Source organism: Taurulus bubalis (assembly GCF_910589615.1).
Source record: "Taurulus bubalis genome assembly, chromosome: 21".
Classification (NCBI taxonomy): domain Eukaryota; kingdom Metazoa; phylum Chordata; class Actinopteri; order Perciformes; family Cottidae; genus Taurulus; species Taurulus bubalis.
Genome location: NC_136609.1, coordinates 5,695,534 through 5,718,401, shown reverse-complemented (window position 1 = coordinate 5,718,401; position 22,868 = coordinate 5,695,534). Strand labels below are relative to the sequence as shown.

The 22,868-nt window shown below is 44.6% G+C and overlaps 1 protein-coding gene across 1 annotated transcript in view; it reads left to right on the top strand.

Moving 5' to 3' along the window:
• LOC306752994 (cilia- and flagella-associated protein 47-like) overlaps positions 1-22,868 on the top strand; it is a gene marked incomplete at both ends in the record, with an annotated part of 68,840 nt that overhangs the window by 24,868 nt on the left and 21,104 nt on the right. The window contains 13 exon segments of the mRNA XM_079236826.1: positions 650-784; positions 1,254-1,366; positions 2,491-2,641; positions 2,866-2,954; positions 3,197-3,283; positions 5,950-6,011; positions 6,136-6,276; positions 8,996-9,097; positions 10,350-10,576; positions 10,671-10,812; positions 11,562-11,689; positions 11,812-11,877; positions 13,482-13,625. Coding sequence (XP_079092952.1) covers positions 650-784; positions 1,254-1,366; positions 2,491-2,641; positions 2,866-2,954; positions 3,197-3,283; positions 5,950-6,011; positions 6,136-6,276; positions 8,996-9,097; positions 10,350-10,576; positions 10,671-10,812; positions 11,562-11,689; positions 11,812-11,877; positions 13,482-13,625 — 1,587 coding nt within the window.

The following is a 22,868-nucleotide window of genomic DNA, read 5'->3' as shown; positions in this document are numbered from 1 at the left end:
TGCTAGCAGAGGTCTGAGACTTGTTACATTCAAAATACAGGTATATTTGTTTATCTAAGAAATCTATGAGTGTGGGATCCGTAAGCCATCCCGGTTGGAAACGCCATCTTGGAGGATCACTCATTAATTTAGTATCTTCATAGGTCAAGGATACAGCTTCGTGGTCAGAAAGGACTATACTACTATAATGACATTCGTCAATTTTGGAGGCAAGTAGTGCTGAAACTAAAAAGTAGTCTGTGTGAGTGAGTTTTATAAGTGCTAGAATAGCAGGAATACTGTACTGCATTTGGTTTACTATGTCTCCAGATATTCAACAGGTTTAATTCCTTCATAAAATGGTGTATCGTCTTTCTCGACTTATTGTGAGTATCATCTAAACCCGTCAACCTGTCTCTTGAAGAGTCTAACGTGCAATTAAAATCACCAGCTATTATGTATGGGCCAAACTTACAGAATCAAAGCCCTTTAAGATATATTTAGTACAAGCTTTAACTTTCAAGAAAGATATTAGCTAATTACTGCATTACTTTCCTTAATTAATGACCTATTTAGCATTAATGGAGATGTCTAATATATGATGATGTCAGAGATTAGGCAGCACTTCCTTTGTGTGTCCCTGTGTTCTGAGTGTGTGTGCTATGTTCAGCCCACAGACTTGTCGGACCCCAATCCAGTGCAGATGGTAATTCTGTGCGTTCACCTGTATGAGCGGCTGCCGCAGTACCTGCCACTGCGCACGGTCACTCTCTCAGGAAGTCTGCACAGCACGTTCAGCAAACAGGTAACACGCGCACGCGCACACACACACACACACACACACACACACACACACACACACACACACAGCAGCGACTTTGATCTTAGAAGACACCGAAATACGTTAGGATATGCCTTCTAAATCAAATAAATGCTAGACTGCAAATGCCTTGGATAATAAGCTCCAGGACAGATAGTGATACACACACATATTAATAGGATTATAGAAAAACCCTGACACACACTAACAGGATTACAAACACTGACAAATATACATTTGGGTAAAGATCCACCTTGTCAGGTTAAGCCACATTACAAGCATGACAAAAATAGTTTCCAGTTCGTCTGCGCCAAAGAAGATGGATTTCATTGTTGTATTGTTTTCTGTGTCTCATCTTGAAATGTGACTGAAATGATGCAGCAGACATGTAGAATATGTACAAACACTTGATATTACACTATACACTGTTTCCATGTGTGTCTTTGTGCTGCAGGTGCGTCTGAAGAGCACGTCCTCTAAGCCAATCAAATACCAGGTTCTTCTTTTAGGAGAGGGGGCCCATCTCTTCTCCTTCCCCGGTGGATCGACTGTCACTATTCCTCCGAAGTAGGTTTTTTTTTTTACCTTGAAAATGCAAATCACGATACCCTTTTTGCATTATAAATTTCTACAAAACCTGCAAGAAACAAGGTTTTTTTTGGACAGTATCTTTGTCAGAGTGTGTAAAGACACTATTTCCATTTTAGCGCCAAATGCATTGGTGTCAGAAATCACATCCTTCTTTTCATCATATCTCACTTATTTATTGTCACTTAAACACTGCAGGGCTATAAATATGTCAATGTGATTTTTAAAATTTTATTTTAATTTCGCAAAGTGGGACTCAAAGTGTAGCTCACTCACTGACTCCATTCTGCTTCACCCCCAAAGCAATGTGAAAACTTTAGTTCCAAAACTAATATGAATATCCCAAAATAGAAATGAAAGGGAATAAAGAATAGCAAAAGGAGGGACAAAGTACATTAATAGACACGGTTGTGGATTCAAGAATGATAGACATGTCTGTACAGTATGCCCCCTCTTTTATGGTGATAATGGAACCAATCCTGCCAAGACTTACTGAAGGCCAAATAAGCATCTTACTTTTACTAGTATTGCATTATGCACATAACTGGAATGGGATTCTGACTGACATCGGCTTGCCTTGGCTGCATTATGTCCAATTTAATCTAAGAAATTGTGATTTTATGTCAGGAATATTTTTCCAGGTTAAGCATGAACACCCTTATTTAAAAAAAAGAGTCTTGTGCAATGAACTTTGTAATTATGAAACATTGGTGCATGCCTTTGTAGTGTGCATCAACAAGACATTCTTAACGAAAGCTTTCTGTCGTTAGCGAAGAAGTGCTGTATAAGTTCCAGAATAACTCGTCTTGGGCAGACCTGTGCCCTTCAAAGGGAAAAACCCCTCTTCATCTTGTCCAAGTGAAGTAACATTGATTTCGCCTCGAGACTGTAGCTCATTAAAATATACCAGTTTTTTATCTAAGTGAGGCTCTTCCATTAAAAATAGCCGATGTCCCATTTTGAATCCTATGCAGAAGTAATACAATTCTGCTGATTCATTACTGCCATAACTTGAAAATGGGAGGGTTGTACGAAGGAATTCTGGTTCCAGTTGAACAGAAATGGATGAGATCATCTGTTATCAGCTATGGTGGCTTTCACAGGGCGAGCGCCGAACTGACTGTCCAGTTCCGCTGCTCCATCATGCAGCCCGTGGAGGTGGCCCTCCTGCTCACCCCCAGCTGGCCCTTCGGCCTGTGCGGCACTACTCTCGCCTTCACGCTGAAGACCTGCGTCAGTCACATCACACCCACGGTGAGTGTAATACATTAAAGGGGTCGGACCGACATCGTTGGCTTTTAAAGCCTCACCGGCTGATAGCTTGCTAATCGTCCCGTATGTCTGATTGAATCACTAGCATGCTGCGTCAAACACACATCACACAAATTGGTAGTTTCAATACAAGGTGTTACTGAAGGCTGGCAGTTATAGAGGCTTCGACTACGTAGATAAAAGTCCTTGTCGCTTTCTCTCCTCAGAACGCTGTCAAGTGCAAGTCTCCATGCTACCAGCCGAAAGTGATCCAAGTGCCCATAACTAACCCCTTCAACACAGAAGCCAAGTTCAGGTAGGAGTCTGTGTCCATGTTCATGTGTCCATGCACGTACAGAGTTTGCACCCAAATAATCCCCCCCAAAAAACTGGTAGATTGTTTTGGTGACATTTGCCCAGGTTTTAGATATATTAACTGTCCGTGATATGTAGTACAATGGAGGTAAATCAAATGTACTCTTGTTTACTCAAATTGTACCTCTTGTTCTTCTGTGTCGTATTGCTTAACTCAACCTTCTCTGCTGCATGTGTGTGTAGGGTTGTGCTGGTGGAGTCTCCGTTCAACCCACTGGAGTCCCAAAAGAAAGGGGACGGTCTCGTTCAACAAACTTCCTCCAAAGCCAAGTAACAGCACTAATACACAAGCACACAACCCTTGACACATACTGTTTGGTGCACACACGGTTACGAGATAGAGAACATCTAGTCCGTTTTCATGTGCGTCAAAGGTGCAATGTGAAAGATCTGGCAAGAATTTCATCTTGAGAGTAGAGTAGAGAGTCGAGATAAGACATGGCGCCGAAGATGGCTGCCTCGGTGGGTCAGTGCTCTCTGTTTTTTGTTGTTTTTGTGTTACATACTGTTTTCGGCTGCGATTCCCGGATCTCTTTCACCAGAGATGAACTCATTAACATCAGGGGATTAACTCTAGCTGACTTATTTCCAACTTTTTAAACTGTGGCAGCCACACTGGACATTCTTGTGAAAGGTGTGCTCACCTTGGCTCACGCAGTGAGACGCCGCAGGGGAGGGAAACGTGCCGGCGCCCTCGTCCGTCTCCGTAAACGAGGATGTCATACAGCGCTGCCGGGAATATTTCTCTCCAACGTCCGCTCACTGTGCAACAAACTGGACGAACTCCAGCTTTTTGTAGGGAGAGACAGAGACAGAGACTTTTCTTCCTCCTCCGTTCTATGCTTCACGGAGACCTGGCTCAGTGGATCGATACCGGACTCCGCGCTCCAGCTGGCTGGCTTCCAGCTGTTCAAAGCGGGCCGCGACACGGAGCTCTCCGGCAAGACGAAGGAATCTGTTTCTACTTCAACAACGGCTGGTGCACCGACGTAACAATGATTCTATAGTACTGTTCGCCGGACCTGGAATCTCTCATCATCCACCTCAAACCCTTCTACTCCCCCCGTGAGTTCGCTTCATTCATCCTGGTCGGTGTTTACACGTCGCTGCAGGCCAACGCGCAGGACGCACAGCGGACACTCGCCGAGCAGATACGGTGTGTGGAGCGGACCTACCCGGACTCCTTAGTTATTGTCCTTGGGGACTTTAACAAAGGTAAACTGAGCCATGAACTCCCTAAATACAGACAGTTTATTAAATGCCCTACTAGAGAGAAGAGCATTCTGGACCACTGCTACACCACAATCAGTGGGGCTTATCACGCCGTTTCACGCGCTGCTCTGGGAAACTCTGACCACGCCATGGTTCACCTGATTCCCTCATACAGGCAGAAACTAAAGCTCTGCAAACCTGTGGTGAGGAAATTCAAGAAGTGGACCAGTGAGGCTCTGGAGGATCTCCGGGCGTGCCTGGATTGTACCAACTGGGATGTATTCAGGACTGCTACTAACAGTCTGGATGAGTACACAGAGGCTGTAACTTCATACATCAGCTTCTGTGAGGACAGCTGTGTTCCAACCAGCTCCAGGGTGAGTTATAACAATGACAAACCCTGGTTCACAGCGGAACTCAAGAAGCTACGGCTGCAAAAGGACCAGGCATTCAGGAGTGGGGACAAGGACTTGTCAAAATACAGGTTTAGCAAGGCGGTGAGAGATGCTAAACGACTGTACTCTGAGAAATTGCAACAACAGCTATCAGCAAGTAACTCTGCTTCTGTCTGGAGAGGGCTCAGGCAGATTACCAGCTACAAGCCGAAAACCCCCCACGCCATGAACGACCTCCGTCTGGCAGACGAGTTGAACAAGTTCTACTGTCGCTTTGATAGACAATGGAGCAGTCCTGACGCCATCCCCCACAGGCCCATCAGCCAGCCATAAACCATCAGCCCACCCTCCCCCAGTCCATCAGGGGCTCACGCCTCTCTACCACCGCCCTCCCCAGTGACGACCCTCACTATTCTGGAGAGGGACGTCAACAGACTGTTTAAAAAACAAAACCCCCGCAAAGCAGCGGGCCCGGACTCAGTCTCCCCCTCCACCCTGAAGCACTGTGCTGATCAGCTGTCCCCGGTGTTCACAGGGATCTTCAACACCTCCCTGGAGACATGCCACGTACCAGCCTGCTTCAAGGCCTCCACCATCATCCCCGTCTCCATGAAACCCAGGATTACAGGACTCAAACTACAGGCCCGTCGCCCTGACCTCTGTGGTCATGAAGTCCTTTGAGCGCCTGGTCCTGTCCCACCTCAAAACATCTTCCGCCTAACTAAATTCCTCGTTTGTGCAAACATTCCTGGCAATAAACTAAGCTAATGACTGCTGCTTGTATCCTGTATTTCCACTGTCGATTTTTGGAATTCACCTTTTTCTGTTTGTTTGAGATGAATATGGATAAATTGCTATTTTTTTTTAAATGCATTTATCATTAAAAACAAGAATAGTAGACTGTACAGAATTGTCCAAATGCAAGAGAACACGCACAATGATGTCTCATCTCCCACTGTGAAAAAAATCACTGGTAGAACATAAGTTAACTTTTATGGACATAAACACGGTAGCGTGCTCCGTCTTACTCGAACTTTCCCAGCGAGCTACACATAATCAGATCAAACGTAAAGAGAGGTAACGTATGAGGCTGCTCCTCAGAGAGCACTGGTTTGTCATGAAGAATAGCTGGTTAGTATGCATCTCTCCCCACCGCAGACCTCTTCAAAGCCAAACGTTCCGGTTCCTCCTCATCATGCAGTTGACTATGAGGATTTGGTGTAGGACCAGGGTCATCCATAGTGCAGCTGCATCAGGTTGAGTTGTCTGAAGTTCATACATTATGAATGATCATGATTTTTGTTCCTTCCCTCCACCTCCCTCTTTCAGTATGAAAATGACTTCAGACAAGAGCTGCGGGGAGGAGCTGGAAGGGAGTTGCTCAGATGTCAGTAAGTAACACAAATAAACACGCCGCACGCTCTGTGCCACCCTGATTGCGGTTGTGTGAGTATACTACCTGTGTTCACGTCCGCGAGGTTAATGTCCTTAATAAGTGTGTCCGTGTGTGCCCAGATGGTGAAGACACCGATTTCCTGAGTGCAGTGAGGAGTGTTTGTCTGAAGTCAGGCCAAGAAGACACTCTGAGCATCCACTACCTGCCCTTCTGCCCCGGCACCAAGTACTGCTCTGTGCTGCTAGTTTGCCCGCAGGTCCGTGTTCCCTCAAAAAAAAAAAAAAACTCTATATATATATATACTCTATAACTCTATATATATATATATATATATATATATATATATATATATATATATATATATATATATATATATATATGTATATGTATATGTGTATATATATATATATATATATATATATTTATATATATATATATATATATATATTTATAGAGTTATAGAGTTATTTTCTTATAATTGACTTATAACTTTCATTACTTGTGTTTGGCCCCAAGTACACCACAACCCCATGTTTCAAAAAGGATTAAAAGCATTCATATTTTCAGCCAACACACAACATATGTACTTTTCTAAAGACTTTAAAAAAAAAAAGTTTTCCCACGTGTTTCACAGATGAAAAAGAAAATTGTGGGGTTATCCTGGAAAAACCTTTTTTTTCTCCTTTCTTTTGCAGGACTATTTAGAATAGACTTAAAAACGTATGACCTGGTTTTGTTTCATCCCTTGCCTCTCAGGGCTTCCTTAGAAAATGTACTCCTATATATAGTTGCAAGAAATCATGCTAATTGTTTGTATGTCAGTGCAATCCAATTGGTCTACAAGACGTTACAGTAGAGTCCAGCAATGGGAAATGCGTTGAGCCAATACAAAAAAAACGGTTGCTACTTTTGTACACACGCACAAGACCAAAAATCCTTATTGGTAAGACGATCATACTAGTAAGGTATTCAGTAGCATTGTGTGTGCTGCAGCGTCCTCGGCTGGTCATTCAACAGCAGTAGTGTTTCAGAAGGGAGTGTCACTCAGAGTTCACGGGGCGAGGCAGTGCGACTGCTTCAACTGCTGCAATTAATCGTCTTAGCTGTTGCTTCGGAGGATATTACTATTCGGACACCGTCTGTGAGTATGCTGTTGGATCACTTTTTCGTGTATTATTAGCAGAATATAGTTGCCGTTCTTTGGTTTGCTAAAAAATGCAACTAAAAGGGAGTTAATTGATAGCTAGCCATGTGATTCAGCAGTTTCGGTTTCTTCCTGCCCGGTGTAAGTGACGCTAAAGTGTGCGGGCAAGTTGAATGCCTCATGCAGTTGCATGCAAGTAAGGAATACATGTTATCTTTATATGATATTCGTAAAAAAAAAAGATTGGAAGGTTTGCATTAATGCTTTCGAGTCGCCGCTTATGTTACGTTGTGAACAACATTTCTGTCAAAATTGGCACGAGTAAGTTAGTATAGATGACAATAACCAAGTAAAAGGATACTTTTTTTTTATATTTGTCTTTTTCTTCTTTCTTTTTATGTCCAAATACTTGTTAAATTCGTATTTATTTGTATTTAAAAAAAAAAAAAAAGTGTAGGCCCCGTTCCTGATTTCTTATCTTTTTGCATGTTTGTTTCAGATCTTTAAACAAATTTAAATATTAGACAAAGATAACACAAGTAAACACAAAATGCAGTTTTTAAATGAAGGTTTTTATTATTAAGGAGAAAAAAATAATCCAAACCTACATGGCCCATTAACTGTGGTTTATCAAAGTAATTGAGATCTATCAGTCTGGAAAAGGTTACAAAGCCATTTCTAAACTCCAGCGAACCACAGTGAGAGCCATTATCCAGAAATCGCGAACCTTCCCTGGAGTTGCCAGCCGACCAAATTCACCCCAAGAGTGCAGCGACGACTCATCCAAGAGGTCACAAAAGACCCCAGAACAACATTCAAAGAACTGCAGGCCTCAATTAAGGTCAGTGTTCATGACTCCACCATAAGAAAGAGACTGGGCAAAAATGGCCTGCATGGCAGAGTTCCAAGACGAAAACCACTGCTGAGCAAAAAGAAGATAAAGGCTCGTCTCAGTTTTGTTCATCTTGATGATCCCCAAGACCTTTGGGAAAATACTCTGTGGACTGACGAGACAAAAGTCGAACTTTATGGAAGGTGTATGTCCCATTACATCCGGCATCAAAGTAACACGGCATTTCAGAAAAGGAACATCATACCAACAGTAAAATATGGTGGTGGTAGTGTGACGGTCTGGGGCTGTTTTGCTGCTTCACGACCTGGAAGACTTGCTGTGGTAAATGGAACCATGAATTCTGCTGTCTACCAAAAAATCCTGAAGGAGAATGTCTGGCCATCTGTTCGTGACCTCAAGCTGAAGCGCACTTGGGTTCTGCAGCAGGACAATGATCCAAAACACACCAGTAAGTCCACCTCTGAATGGCTTAAGAGAAACCAAATGAAGACTTTGGAGTGGCCTAGTCAAAGTCCCGACCTGAATCCGATTGAGATGCTGTGGCATGACCTTAAAAAGGCGGTTCATGCTCGAAAACCCTCCAATGTGACTGAATTACAACAATTCTGTAAAGATGAGTGGGCCAAAATTCCTCTCCAGCGCTGTAAAAGACTCATTGCCAGTTATCGCTTGATTGCAGTTGTTGCTGCTAAGGGTGGCCCAACCAGTTATTAGGTTTAGGGGGCAATCACTTTTTCACACAGAGCCATGTAGGTTTGGATTCTTTTCCCCCCTTAATAATAAAAACCTTCATTTAAAAACTGCATTTTGTGTTTACTTGTGTTATCTTTGTCTAATATTTACATTTGTTTGATGATCTGAAACATTTAAGTGTGACAAACATGCAAGAAGATAAGAAATCAGGAAGGGGGCATGCACTTTTTCACACAACTGTATATGCCTATATTTTTCATTTTGTCTCCCTATATGTCCCTATAGGTAGGAGATATGGTCTATATGGTGAAGGCCACAGCAGAGTTGCCTCTTCCTTCCCCTTTCACTGCCAGGCCCAGTTCCAACATCATCTCCATCCCCTGCAACTCTGGTAGGAAACCTGTCCCCCAAATTTTACTCTTAAAGTATTTTAGGACATCAGAGCACAATCAGTAATTTAAGGTTCCCTTTCTTAAAGAACCTTGTTCTTTTATTAAACAAACAAAACGGCCTTATTGATCTTATCTACACGACGGCATGTCATTTCTGTCTCTACATTTACAACTCTTCTCTGCTTTCGCTACCGATGCGCACAGACACGTGTGCAGCGGACAGAGAGAATCGAAAAGTATGTCGCGTGAAAAGCAGAGCGTTTTTGAAACGCTCCAAGGGTGAAGACTGCAACACTCGCTCTCCTTTGAGTAGCACCCGGAGTAGCTCAAAACAAAATACAGATCTCAGCTCAACAGAGGGTGCAACCCAAGTCTCTTAATTGTCGTTTCCTCGATTGAACCGAAAGTTGTTCTGCGTCGCCATATTGACGGCCGTCCCAAAGCTCTTATTCTGCTCTGAGGAGCGAGGAGGCACGAGAGTGAGCTTCCAGGAAGTGTTTTAGCGCTCGACACGCCCCCTCACTGTTCATCAGTTATTTGATTGGACACTGCAGCTGAGCGGACTGATCGCTAGAGTTTCATACCAGAATGAAGACAATCAGAGATTAAACTAAAGTTATATATTAGATTTGTTTTCTGAATCACCATCTGATTAAAATATGTTCATTGTAGGTCTGAACAACAAAAGGAGCACAAACAACTTTCTTCATTTTTTTTAAAAGATTTTATCTTTTGTTTCCCTCAATAACTTAATAATTAAAATCAGAGAGAGCTGGCGAGAGGAAACGCTTTTTCCAACATGTAATGAAGAGAAAGCATAATTATACTGTGGGTTATCTTTATAATGATGTCACAATCTGAATTTTAAAACCTACCGACGTAAATAATTTATAGATAAGACTCATTCCGCCGGTAGAAATCGATCCTGCGCGAATAAGCAGGACACAGAACAGTATTAAGTCTACAAAAAGACATTATATATCTACCTATCTATTTGTACACTTAGGTATTGACAAAAGAAGAAAAAAACACAGCTCCTCCCTACTATGATCATAAAACTGATTTAATGATCATAAAACTGTGTGGCTCCACCCACTTAGCTTGTCAGCTTCTCGACTCGCTTGCCGCTGTTCGGCACTTGAGTTGAGACGGCCACTGACTCGACGCAGACACGCCCCCCCGCTGTCACCTTTTTCACCCCTTATGAGTTTGCAGGTATTTTACTTCACTGATGTTTCTCTCCACCAATAGACCCAGCTGTGTGTGTGACAGTACTAAGCCTACAATGCAAGGTGGGGCAGGTGTGTGAAGAGATGGTGCGCGTGCCACTGATCAATATGGCCTGGGAGCAAGCTTTGGCCTTCAGGGGTCAGCACAGCATGAACGCCGATGAACACAGGAGGCGCATGCTGACGCACACTTTGCACAGCATCACCGTGAGGGCAGCCGCGGCTGCACGCAAGCTCGTCAAACATCAGGTACACACATTCTCACTCAGGCAGGATTGTGAAACGTTTTCTCTTTTTTTTTTTTATTGTTTTACGAGCTCTCCCTCCTCTTTTCTCTTGTTAGGCCCAACTGTTAAGAGATGTACACCACAGTAAAGGATTAGAATACAGCGTGGAGGTTTCTTTGCCACAATACTTTGCTTTACCCAACAATGTTACAATACCTATAAAGGAAGACGCCAACATACCATGGGGGAATCCTGCAGGTACACACACATAAAAACTAATTATGTAGTATGATGTGGAAGTAGTTGTGATGATGGAATTGATAATAATTGAGCGATGCAAAGGATGAATAGGAGCTTAAAAAAATCTCCTGTGCACTTAATCTTGTTTGCAAACTCAGTCTGTTGTTCTGTTTATCGTAACATATCGTAAAATGTTTATAACATTACTTAAACCTTAAAGTAGTAAATATCTTGATGATAATGATGATCCGGTTGTCAGCTAATCGGTCATGGCAATTTGCATGTCAAATTTACACTTTGGTAAAATTCATGGTTTTACCAGTCAACATCACACACACATTTAGTCGGAGTTATGACGCATGGGCCGGGTTTCAGGTAAGCTTAGGCTACTTCAAATATTAAGGGTTCCTGCGGGCAGGCAGGTCAAAAAGCGACGAAGCAGCGCCCTGAGCAAGTTATTAATAACTTACAGAAACATTGCATGCTTAAGAGAAGAGAAGGTGGAAAGTGCACTGTCACTCTCGCTCCCACTCGCTCTAAAAAACACACAGTGAGCGCTGCAACACTCAGTTCTTGTCTCTGTTCTCCTGACAGTTGTGCTACTTAAATGCATGTTTTGCAGAATCAGCAGAAAATCTGAAATTGGAATCAGCCAAGAACATTGCAATCGGTGCATTTCCACATGTAATTTGTTTATATAACAGTCAACACTCGTCCTTTGATCGGCCACTTCCTCCTGTCCCTGAGTCTCCTCTTCCGTCCAACAGATTGTGGCTGTGTGGACATCCCAGTACGGTTCCAGGCAGACGCCGTGGGGGAATTCACATGTCAGGTGGTCCTGAGGTCCTTGTGTGACACCAGAGTCTATGTGCTAAAAGCGCTGGTCACTTCACAGGTAGATTACCAGCTGGTATTAGAGTTTAGTAAACCTGTAAAAGGTACATTAATTAAACCCTGGATTACTTGTTGGTTCATGTGGTTTATGGTTAATGTTATGAATGTCTTTTGTGACGGCAGGGAGAATCCGTCCACTTGGACTTCAGTTCGCCTGCTCACCGTTCAGTCACGCAAGACATACCACTGGTGAGGAGCAGGAGAGAATGAATTAGTGTGTGTGTGTGTGTGTGTGTGTGTGTGTGTGTGTGTGTGTGCGTGTGTGCGTGTGCGTGTGTGCGTGTGTGCGTGCGTGCGTGCTGCTTATTAATAACTTTCCTAGAAGCATTTAATTAATTATGACTCATTTTAGATGATACTTCTGAAATTATAAACTGCTTTCTTGGAAGAGTGGTCATTCTCAATTGACAGCAACCAAAAAGCATGTTTGAACTGCATCTTTGACAAATTATATCACATTACGGACAGTAAAACATTAAAAGTTTGAGGTTAGAAAATCCACATTCACGTGAGTTCGCTTCATTCATCCTGGCCGGTGTTTACATGCCGCAGCAGGGCAGCGTGCAAGAGGCACAGTGGACACTCGCAGAACAGTTACGGTGTGTGGAGCGGACCTACCCGGACTCTTTAGTTATTGTCCTTGGGGACTTTAAAAAAAGGAAACCTCAGCCATGAACTCCATAAATATAGACCGTTAATTAAATGCCCTGGACTGTAGACTGGGATGTCTTCAGGTCTGCTACTAACAGTCTGGATGAGTTCACAGAGGCTGTAACTTCCTACATCAGCTGCTTTGAGGACAGCTGTGTTCCATCCAGCTCCAGGGTGAGTTACATCAACGACAAACCCTGGTTCACAGCGGAACTCAGAAAGCTAAGGCTGCAAAAGGATCAGGCATTTCGGAGAGGGGACATGGATTTGTACACAGGACAAGGATTTGTACACAAAGTCAAAATACAGGTTTAGCAAGGCGGTGAGAGATGCTAAACGACTGTACTCTGAGAAACTGCATCAACAGCTCTCAGCAAGTGACTCTGCTTCTGTTTGGAGAGGGCTCAGACAGATTACCAGCTACAAGCCTAAAACCCCACTTCATGAATGACCTACGGATAATATTATGAACCCAGACAACATGGAGTTTGATCACATCACATCATTTGTTCACACCAAAAGCGTTGTGAATTTGACGTGCAAGTAGATTACATGCAAAGTCAATGCACAGAAGCAAATGGTTGCGAAAAAGCAAATTTTCCAACGCTGGTGAAACATTTTCGTTGAGATTTTCCGCCCATCAATACCGCCCTGCCGCTGTTGCATCAGCCAAAATGGAGAATACCCTGATATTTTATGAAACTGCCACTCACCGGAGACAGATGGACAGGCTGTGAGATTGAAAGCCTGTAGTTGGTGTCCAACCAAGAGATCCTTGCTCCGATCCAATAGGTTATCAAACTGGCTAATGTTCAGCCTGAAGTAGGGCTGGAAGCGGCAGTTATCCAGACGCAGTTCCTGGAGGAGCTGGTGAAATTCACCGAGCTGTGTGCGGTTACGAATGGTGTTATGTTTGATGGTCCGACGTTTTTGGGATTTCCACAACAAGTATAAAGCAGAAATAGTGATTATTTCTTCCATGGTCGATGGCGGAAATGATAGCTCTTTTCACTGAGATAAGCAACGGATATAAGCCAGAGTTGAATAGAAAAGTAGATGATATAAAATTGCTCTCAACATATTGCCAAATGTTTAATAATCGTGAATGAAGTCAAATGCACATGGCTATGTGTCTCACGCAGCACAATGAGACCCACCAAGACTGGAAAATACAAGCTGAGGTGTATGGTGAAGAATTCTCCGGCCCAGGGTCTTTGGATGTGCCGGCTGGGACAAGAGCCCACTACCCACTCACCTTTCAGCCTTCTGCGCAACGCATTGTCATGGTAATTACATTTTTTTTATTCTTTTGTGTGTGTGTTCCTCTTGCTTGTTTTCTTTGGCACATTCTTGCTATTTAACTTCCTGGCTTTATTTACACTTTGATAGACCATTATACATTGTGGTCAGTGGCGGTTCTACATGTAATTACGCCCCGGGTGAGACCCCTTCCGAACCCCCCTTTTATTATAAACTTATAAACTTACATTTCTCAATTGCACAAATTCTTCAATAGAATATTTGAAAAACACACTTAAGAGAATCAATGCACACAATTCTGTATAAAAGTGCCAAATATATATACACTCAGATATAGAAAAAAATGAACAATAGCAGAGATACAATAATATAAAATATTAAGAATAATATACAAATACAATATAGAATAAGTAAACACACATGTAAAAACACACTAAAGAAAATCTAATTATTACACTATTGCACTAAGATCAGAAAACACAAACCAAAACTAAAACTTAACCTTTCTGGCCTACCTTGATGCAAAATCATCAATAATGTCATCATATGAAATCTACTGACTTAAGCCCACTAATTGCATTAGAGCAGCGGTCCCCAACCCGGTCCATGGGTCCCTTGGTACTAGGCCGCAGAGAAAGAATTCATTAAAAAAAAAAAAAGTCGGAAAAATGTTTTATTTTGAAAAAAGACCGGATACATCAGTCTGTGCGTAGCCTCAAACATAACCTCTTGACACGTTACCCCAAAAGTGAAACTTAAAAGTCCGTTACAACTCAGTGTTCTGGATTAAAATCAAGGCAGAGTTACTGAGATCTGAAACCCTGCCTCCATTCCAACATCCTGTCTTTGTGAAGCGGGCTTTAATGAAGTTACAGAGTGCACATAATGGTTTAAGTTACAGAGTAGAGTCAGTAGACTGGACATAAACAACAGACGTCGGGGCTCGGTCTTTTTTTCCCGTCACCCCGAGACGGACCGGCTCGTAGCAGAGAAACAAGCTCAGGGCTCCACTATTGCAGCGTAAGAGTTGTATCTTTATGCACTTTATAATTGTCTTTATGCCGGTCGTATTACGTCATATTTTTCGCACACCGTGAAGGCTGGTCCGCCAGATGCGCCCCCCCCTCACACATGATCTTTAGACGGCACCTTCTTATGCCGTGTTCACACCGGACGCAACGTGAATTTGCGGCGCGACCAGTTTACATGTTAACCCTCTGGAGTCGGGGGTCATTTTCTTGATTTTACATAATTTCTTAAATTCACTTTTTAAAGTCACTTGCATATGATAGATACCCATGTGTTTTACATCTAAAATTGCAGAACAATCTCAGCTCTCTATATAATGAGGCACCATTGTCATAAGGCAAAAGTGTAAAGAGAAATATTACTCTAAAGCTGAAAAATGTAATCTAGATTTTGGAAAGTCTTCATATCTCTTGTGAAAACATAGCTTTACTCAGGAGGTCGAACTGTTTTGGTGCTTGAAATTAGTTTACCAAAGGTCTTAGGTTCACAAAAGCAGTGAAATATATGAATACAAAAATGGTAGAAACATGTAAATAAATGTCTGAAATCAAATTTATTATTATATGGTGAGGTGATGAGCTGTGGCTGGCGTTGTGGCCTGCAGTGATGATTGGCAGAGAAAAAAGCGATGCTGCATGTTGTCCTCTGGACCCTGGCAGCTGCAAATCCTCTCTGTAAAATACATTACTAATAGTTAGTATAAGTTCACTGAAAGAAAGTAACAGGATAGTGACAATATTTGATTATGCCCCGTTCAGTCTCAGACCCATTTAGCTACTGCACCGCTACTTCTGGTTAGCGCGCAGCTAACCTAACAACATGGTCATTTCAGTCTCACAAACACATAACAGAGATCCCACACTACTAAGCGTACTACGTTCACTGAACGAAAGTTAACGGGGATCGTGACAATATTTGAACACCCATCGTTCAGTTTTTTATCCAACCTGTAGCCATATATAACCACATTAGCGATCGTTAGCTCGCTCGGTAGCTCCGTGTGAGCAGCAGCTACGTAAACACTACGGCAGTAACGATTAACAGAGCTATAACACTACTAAGCGTACTACGTTCACTGAACGAAAGTTAACAGGGGTCGTGACAATATTTGAACACCCACTGTTCAGTTTTTTGATCCAACCTGTAGCCATATATAACCACATTAGCGATCGTTAGCTCGCTCGGTAGCTCCGTGTGAGCAGCAGCTACGTAAACACTACGGCAGTAACGATTAACAGAGATATAACACAACTAAGCGTACTACGTTCACTGAAAGAAAGTTAACGGGGATCGTGACAATATTTGAGCACCCACCGTTCAGTCTTATAGTCAGCCTGTAGACATATATAACCCCGTTAGCGATCGTTAGCTTGCGACCCGCTAGCTTCGTGTTAGCAGCAGCTCTATCTGGCTACAGGTCCCATTACTAATGTAAATATGCTATTGCAAAGTTCAGTAAATGCACTTACCCATCTTCCAATGGATCCCTTTGCGTGGCATTGTCCTGTTCATCTCAGGGATCGACTCCTTCAGGCTCTATTTATGGTTGAAGCTGCGCCGTTCTCCAGTATAGGTTCGCTCAGCCTGCCTGCTCTTTTTCTCTTTCTCCCGGTGAAGCTGTGTACGCATCATATGACACGTCTGGGTGTGTAGAATGCTATATCTTGCTGTGTGAATCTCATATGATCTCGCAGACAAAAGGCAGAGGAAGCTGAAGTTTAACTAAATCTTGGAGACGTGGAACCATATTTCTGTGCAGAATTATCGTGACTGAGTGAATATTTTCAAAACAGCAGTATCGTATAGCGCGTGCTCGCGCTCGAAGACCTCGAAGGGTTAAGTCAATCCACAGACGCGTTGCGGCGCGAATTTGCGGCGAGATAGACGCGTTGGAGGCGGCGCGAACAGAACGTTTGACCTGGGGCGAACAAAGCGAAGGACGCGGCGCGAATTCGTGTGAGTTGAATTCTCCCAACTCTGGCGGAGAAATCGCGTGACGCAAAGTTGCGGCAGCCAATCAGCGTTGAGAATCAGCGTTGAGAAGCTCTACCCGTCACCACCGCCGTCTCCCCGTTTTTGAATGAAACTGCTGCTGCTCCGCCTGAATCAGCGCTGACAGCGGCTTCATTGAGACGCTTTTGTGGGACTACGGATAATAGTATGAACCCAGACACTATGGAGTTTGATGTTCCGACATATGTGGAGTTTACACAAAAAGTATGAAGCAGAACTTGTGGTTATTTCCATGGTTGATGGCATAATCTGTATCGTTTTACGGAGATACGCGAGACGCAGTTCCTGGAGGAGTCGGTGACATTCACCGAGCTGTGTGCGGCTACGGATGATGTTATGAACCCAAATACGAGGGCGTTTCATGTTCCGACATGTTTGGGACTTCCACAACAAGTATAAAGCAGAACTAGTGGTTATTTATTCCATGGTCGATAGCGGAAATGAAAGCTTCGTCGCTTGTCTCTCACAGAGGCAAGCAACAGAGCTAAGCCACGCCCCTTTGGTCGCGCTGCGAATTCGCGTTTGTTGTGAACACCCTCTTTCTACTCGCGCGAGTAAACTTCCGCGGTGGTGCGCTTGCAGCTGCAGGGGGCGCCAATTTCCCACACAGTGATATGATAGATAATGGAAAACCGCTTCGCGGCCCAGATGATATTCGCCCGTGCCCAAAACTGCACCTGATTGCGGTGGCAAAATTAGAATTGTAGTTGATTCTTTACAGGGTGTCCAAATTATGGCCCGCGGACCATTTTTTTTTAGTGGTCCGCAGCAAGTTCTAAAAGTATAATGGAGAGAAAGTCAAGCAAATAGCCTGCGAGCTCAACAATCGTATTTTTGCAGTCTGAACAAAACATGAGAAAATGCCACACGAGTAGCTACGAGGTCGCTTAGCTCACAACGCGACACGGGAAAACTTCTCAGACGGAGACTTCATAACACAGAGCCTCACTAAAGTCACAGGAGTAATGTGCCCGGAAAAGATGCTGCAATTCAACAACGTGAGTCCAGAAACACGAAGACTTGTCAGCTAACTTAAAGCATCAGGTGTCAGATAAAGCTTGTGTTTTTGATTTTTACTCCATTACGTGTGATGAGAGCACAAATGCCACTCAGCTGTTATTTATTTTGCGGGGAGTTGACGATAACTTTTGCATTACGGAGGAGTTCCTGGATCTGAGAAATCTCAAGTGCACAACAACGGGGAAGGACATGTCTGAAGCTGTGTCAGATCCACCACAGAAGTTCAAGCTTTCCTATCTGATGTTGAAGCTGAATACCTCACTCGGAGGTGCGCTGCCTCAGTCGCGTCTCCGTGTTGCAGCAGATTTATTCCCTGAGATCAGAAATTGACCAGTTTTTGAAAGAGAAGGACCGACCTCTTCATGAGCTCAGTGACCTTCTATGGTTGGCAGACTTCGCATTTCTAGTCAATCTTACTCATCATCTTTTCTGTCGCCTGCGCTTCAACATTTGCAATATAAGCATTTGCGCTTCAATATTGATGAGCTCCAGCCGCTCCAACTTGGTCGCCATTGTTTGTGACCGGAATTCGGCTATAACCCCTGAAACCACACAGGCACACCCCCCTGACGGCATGGCGGTTAATTGCAGAGCAACGCAGTCCCTCGACGGAGAACTTTGAATGCTCAACGACGGCGTCACGTCGACGGCGTACCATAAACTAGGCTTTAGACTGGTGATTGGTTTCCAGCATTGTGCTACTACTGCCCCATACAAATGCATTGGTGGTTCAGTGGTAGAATTCTCGCCTGCCACGCGGGAGGCCCGGGTTCGATTCCCGGCCAATGCAATAACTTTTCTCCCGCTCCCAAATGTACAGACGCACACAATTGTTTTATATTTATGTCTATTCGGAGCACCGAAGTGATTGAACAAAATCTGTTCTCCTGTCCTGTTCTCAGAGTATGGCATTTCAAGGTTAGCCAGGAATCAAACCCTTTACGCACACAAGAAAAGCATTCTGTGCGATGCTTCGTCTCTTTGAGACACAACTACACAACGTCAATTGTGGACACCCCTGCCTTATGCCGTGCTCACACCAAAACAGTTACGCTACTTCGCCTATATCGCGCCGCAGGTGAAAAATTTGCTCTATGTGGTTAATCCGTTTTTTCGCAACCATCGCTGAGGAAAGGGGGCGGGGCTTATCTCTGTGTCTTGAAAACATTTACTATTTCCTTCATCCACCAGGTAAATAACCACTAGTTCTGCTTTATACTTGTTGAGAAAGTCCCACACACGTCGGAACATCAACCGCCCCCATGTCTGGGTTCATAACATTATCCGTAGTCGCACACAGCTCCGACTCCTCCAGGACGAGTGTCTGAATGAAGCCGCTTCCAGCGCTCCTTCAGCGGACCAGCAGTTTCATTCAGTAACGGCAGGACGGCGGTGATGCCGGGCGGAGCTTCTATCTCCGTGTTTGTGAAAGCATTTACTATTTCCGCCATTCAGCATTGAAATAACCTCTAGTTCTGCTTTATACTTGTTGAGGAAGTCCCACACACGTCGGAACATCAACCGCCCCGTGTCTGGGTTCATAACATTATCCGTAGTCACACACAGCTCCGACTCCTCCAGGACGAGTGTCTGAGTGAAGCCGTTTCCAGCGCTCCTTCAGCGGGCCAGCAGTTTCATTCAGTAACGGCGGTGATGCCGGGCGGAGCTTCTCAACGCTGATTGGCTTTCGCAACTCCGCGTCATGCGAATTATTCGCTGGAGTTGAAATATTTGAACGCCGGCGAAAAGGCGGAGTTGCGAATATTCGCAACGCCGTTTCGCCTCTATCGCGACGCCCGGCAAAAAATCCGCTTTTTCGCAACCTAACGCAGCTGTGCCTTGACTTAACATGTAATCTGGACGCGCGATTATTTCACAACTGTTTTGGTGTGAACACGGCATTACAGTGATGAATGAAGACCTTCCTACGTCTTTCACATGTAGAACATATTGAATGTGCCACTCTGCTGCTGCTCGCGTGGTGTCCGCACACACAGCGCTGCTGCTGCTGCTGGGGTAGGGTGGAGGTGTGCGTGTGTGCGTGCGTGCGTGCGTGCGTGCGTGCGCGCTGCTGAGATGTGCGTGCGTGCGCTGCTGAGATGTGTGTGTGTGTGTGGCGTCCGCACACACAGTGCTGCTGCTGAGATGTGTGGATGTGTGTGTGTGTGTGTGTGTGTGTGTGTGTGTGTGTGTGTGTGTGTGTGTGTGTGTGTGTGTGTGTGTGTGTGTGGCTGGCGTCCGCGGGGGGGAGAAAGGAATCTATGTTTTTTGCCTTAGGCAGGTGATTGGTTTCAAGCTTTGTGCTATTACGTGTGAATCATGGCGCCTTCTTAAGTCGTGCCCCCTTACTGGCTTATACAAATGCATTGGTGGTTCAGTGGTAGAATTCTCGCCTGCCACGCGGGAGGCCCGGGTTCGATTCCCGGCCAATGCAATAACTTTTCTCATCTCTCTGGCCTTGGCCACGTTCAGCAGCAGGTGATTTTTACCAGCCCACTCCACAAAGTCATCCACTACTGCCCTGTTCTCCTCCTCCCGTCCAGCTCTAATCCACCCGACCGCAAAGTCATCAGAGAACCTGTGCAGATGGCCTGACCCTGTGTTGTACTGGAAGACAGTGATGTACAAGGTGAACAGGAGGGGAGATAGAGCCCCACAGGGAACTGTTCCAGTATCACTGACCACCGTTTCAGACAGCACATGGCCCAGTCTGACAAACTGTGGTCTGCCTGTGAGGTAGTCGGTGATCCAGGAGACGGTGGACGCTTAGCAGAACAAACAAAGTGAAAAATAGGACAGTTAGATTTAAGCGTTGAGTCGCTAAAAGAAGAAGAGAGTCGAGTGTTTAGATGTGAAAGATGTACAGCAGGTGATCAGGCGCTTGTACTAGAGAATGTCACACAATTAGCTCGGTTTAGCTGGAGCTGAGACAAATACGTTGTCGGCTAACACATACACACACGGTGAAACCGGAAGTGACGTAATACGCTTACCAGATCAGTTGGTAGAGGAAAGAAAAAAAAATGAAAAAAGATGGAGGGATTATATCTCCCAGATGGACTGGGAATGCCTCGGGATCCCCCAGAATAAGCTGGAAAATGTTGCGGTTGCTGCCACCGCAACCCGACCCTGGATATGCCTATGAAAATTAAATTCATGGATGGATGAAACAACGCTGATCTTGCCTTCTCACAATATGGGCTGGTGTGTTGTTGGTGTGGGAAAATAAGCAGTCATGTGCTTTCGTTAGGCCACGCCCCCTTTCTCTACCCATACCAATGCATTGGTGGTTCAGTGGTAGAATTCTCGCCTGCCACGCGGGAGGCCCGGGTTCGATTCCCGGCCAATGCAAACACTTTTCTATTGTTCTATTACAGGGGTGTCAAACTCATTTTAGTTAAGGGGCCACATACTGCCCATTTTGATCTCAAGTGGGCCAGACCAGTAAAATCACAGCATAATTACACATACATAACGACAATATTTATCTATGTTTAAACCATTGGTGAAGGTTTTTGGATGATAAACCATATTTTAAGGCCCTTCTACAATCAACTAGAAACATAAAGACCAAAAATATATATATATTTTTTATTTTTAAGTTATCCGGCAGGCCGAGCTAGTCCCCCTGGATCCGGTCCGCGGTCCGTATATTTGAGACCCCTGTTCTTTTATGTTTATCTTGTATATAAACTGCCAAGGACAAGGGCAGACTGCAGCATTCGCTCTGCCAAGAGGGGGATTGGCTGCAATCGGCCGTCCCTCCAGGACTCCCAGGACCCTTAAGCGGGCAAGAAAGATTGTAGCTGACTCCTCTCAGACCTCCCAGGCTGTGGTCCATCAGGACCAAGACCTCACGCCACACGAACAGTTTCTTCCCGTCAGCAGTCGGCCTCATTAACAGAGCCCGGGTCTGACTGACTGACTGTCTTTGTACATGAAAACATACGTGGCAATAAACGGTTCTGGTTCTGATTCTGAAACCCAGGTCTCTTGCCATGTGCTGCTGCAGTGGGAGACTCACGTCCTGATATGCAATGTATTGTCCTGAACTTGCAGCAGTATGTCATGGCTTTCTTCTTTTTCCATGCACGAACTTTACTCTGTGGGTACATCACAAATCCCTTGCATCCACATTTCCTTCCCTTTTGTGTTTCATTCTTGGAGTCATGCAATGAAATCATGTGAGGAGAGAGGAAATGAGGAAATGTCCAGTGGTCTCGTTAGGCCACGCCCCTTTCTCCACCCATGCAAATGCATTGGTGGTTCAGTGGTAGAATTCTCGCCTGCCACGCGGGAGGCCCGGGTTCGATTCCCGGCCAATGCAATAACTTTTCCCCCGTTTCATTATATACATATACTTGTCCGTGGGTCCCTTGATACTGTGCCGCACAGAAAGAATATATATATATATTTTTCATTGATTATCAAGGTCGGAAAGATGCTTTACTTTGAAAAATGACCGCATACTCTGACTGTGCGTCTCAGCCTCAAGAGGTTACGTGATATGTTGCCCCAAGAATGAAACCTACAACTAGCAAAAGTGAGTGACGGTGGCCTTAATGCTGTGTTCACACCGGACGCGGCGCGAATTTGCGGCGCGACCAGATTCCATGTAAAGTCAATCCACAGACGCGCTGCGACGCGAATTGCCGATTTATTCGCGCCGCAGCGAGATAGACGCGTTTGAGGCGGCGCGAACAGAACGTTTGACCTGGGGCGAACAAAGCGAAGGACGCGGCGCGAATTCGCGTGAGTTGAATTCTCCCAACTCTGTCGGAGAAATCGCGTGACGCAAAGTTGCGGCAGCCAATCAGCGTTGAGAATCAGCGCTGAGAAGCTCCGCCCGTCACCACCGCCGTCTCTCCGTTTCTGAATGAAACTGCTGCTGCTCCGCCTGAACCAGCGCTGGTAGCGGCTTCATTGAGACGCTGTTGTGGGACTACGGATAATATTATGAACCCAGACACCATGGAGTTTGATGTTCCGACATATGTGGAGTTTACACAAAAAGTATGAAGCAGAACTGGTGGTTATTTCCATTGTGGATGGCATAATCGGTATCGTTTTACGGAGATACGCGAGACGCAGTTCCTGGAGGAGTCGGTGAAATTCACCAAGCTGTGTGCGGCTACGGATGATGTTATGAACCCGAACACGAGGGCGTTTCATGTTCCGACATGTTTGGGACTTCCACAACAAGTATA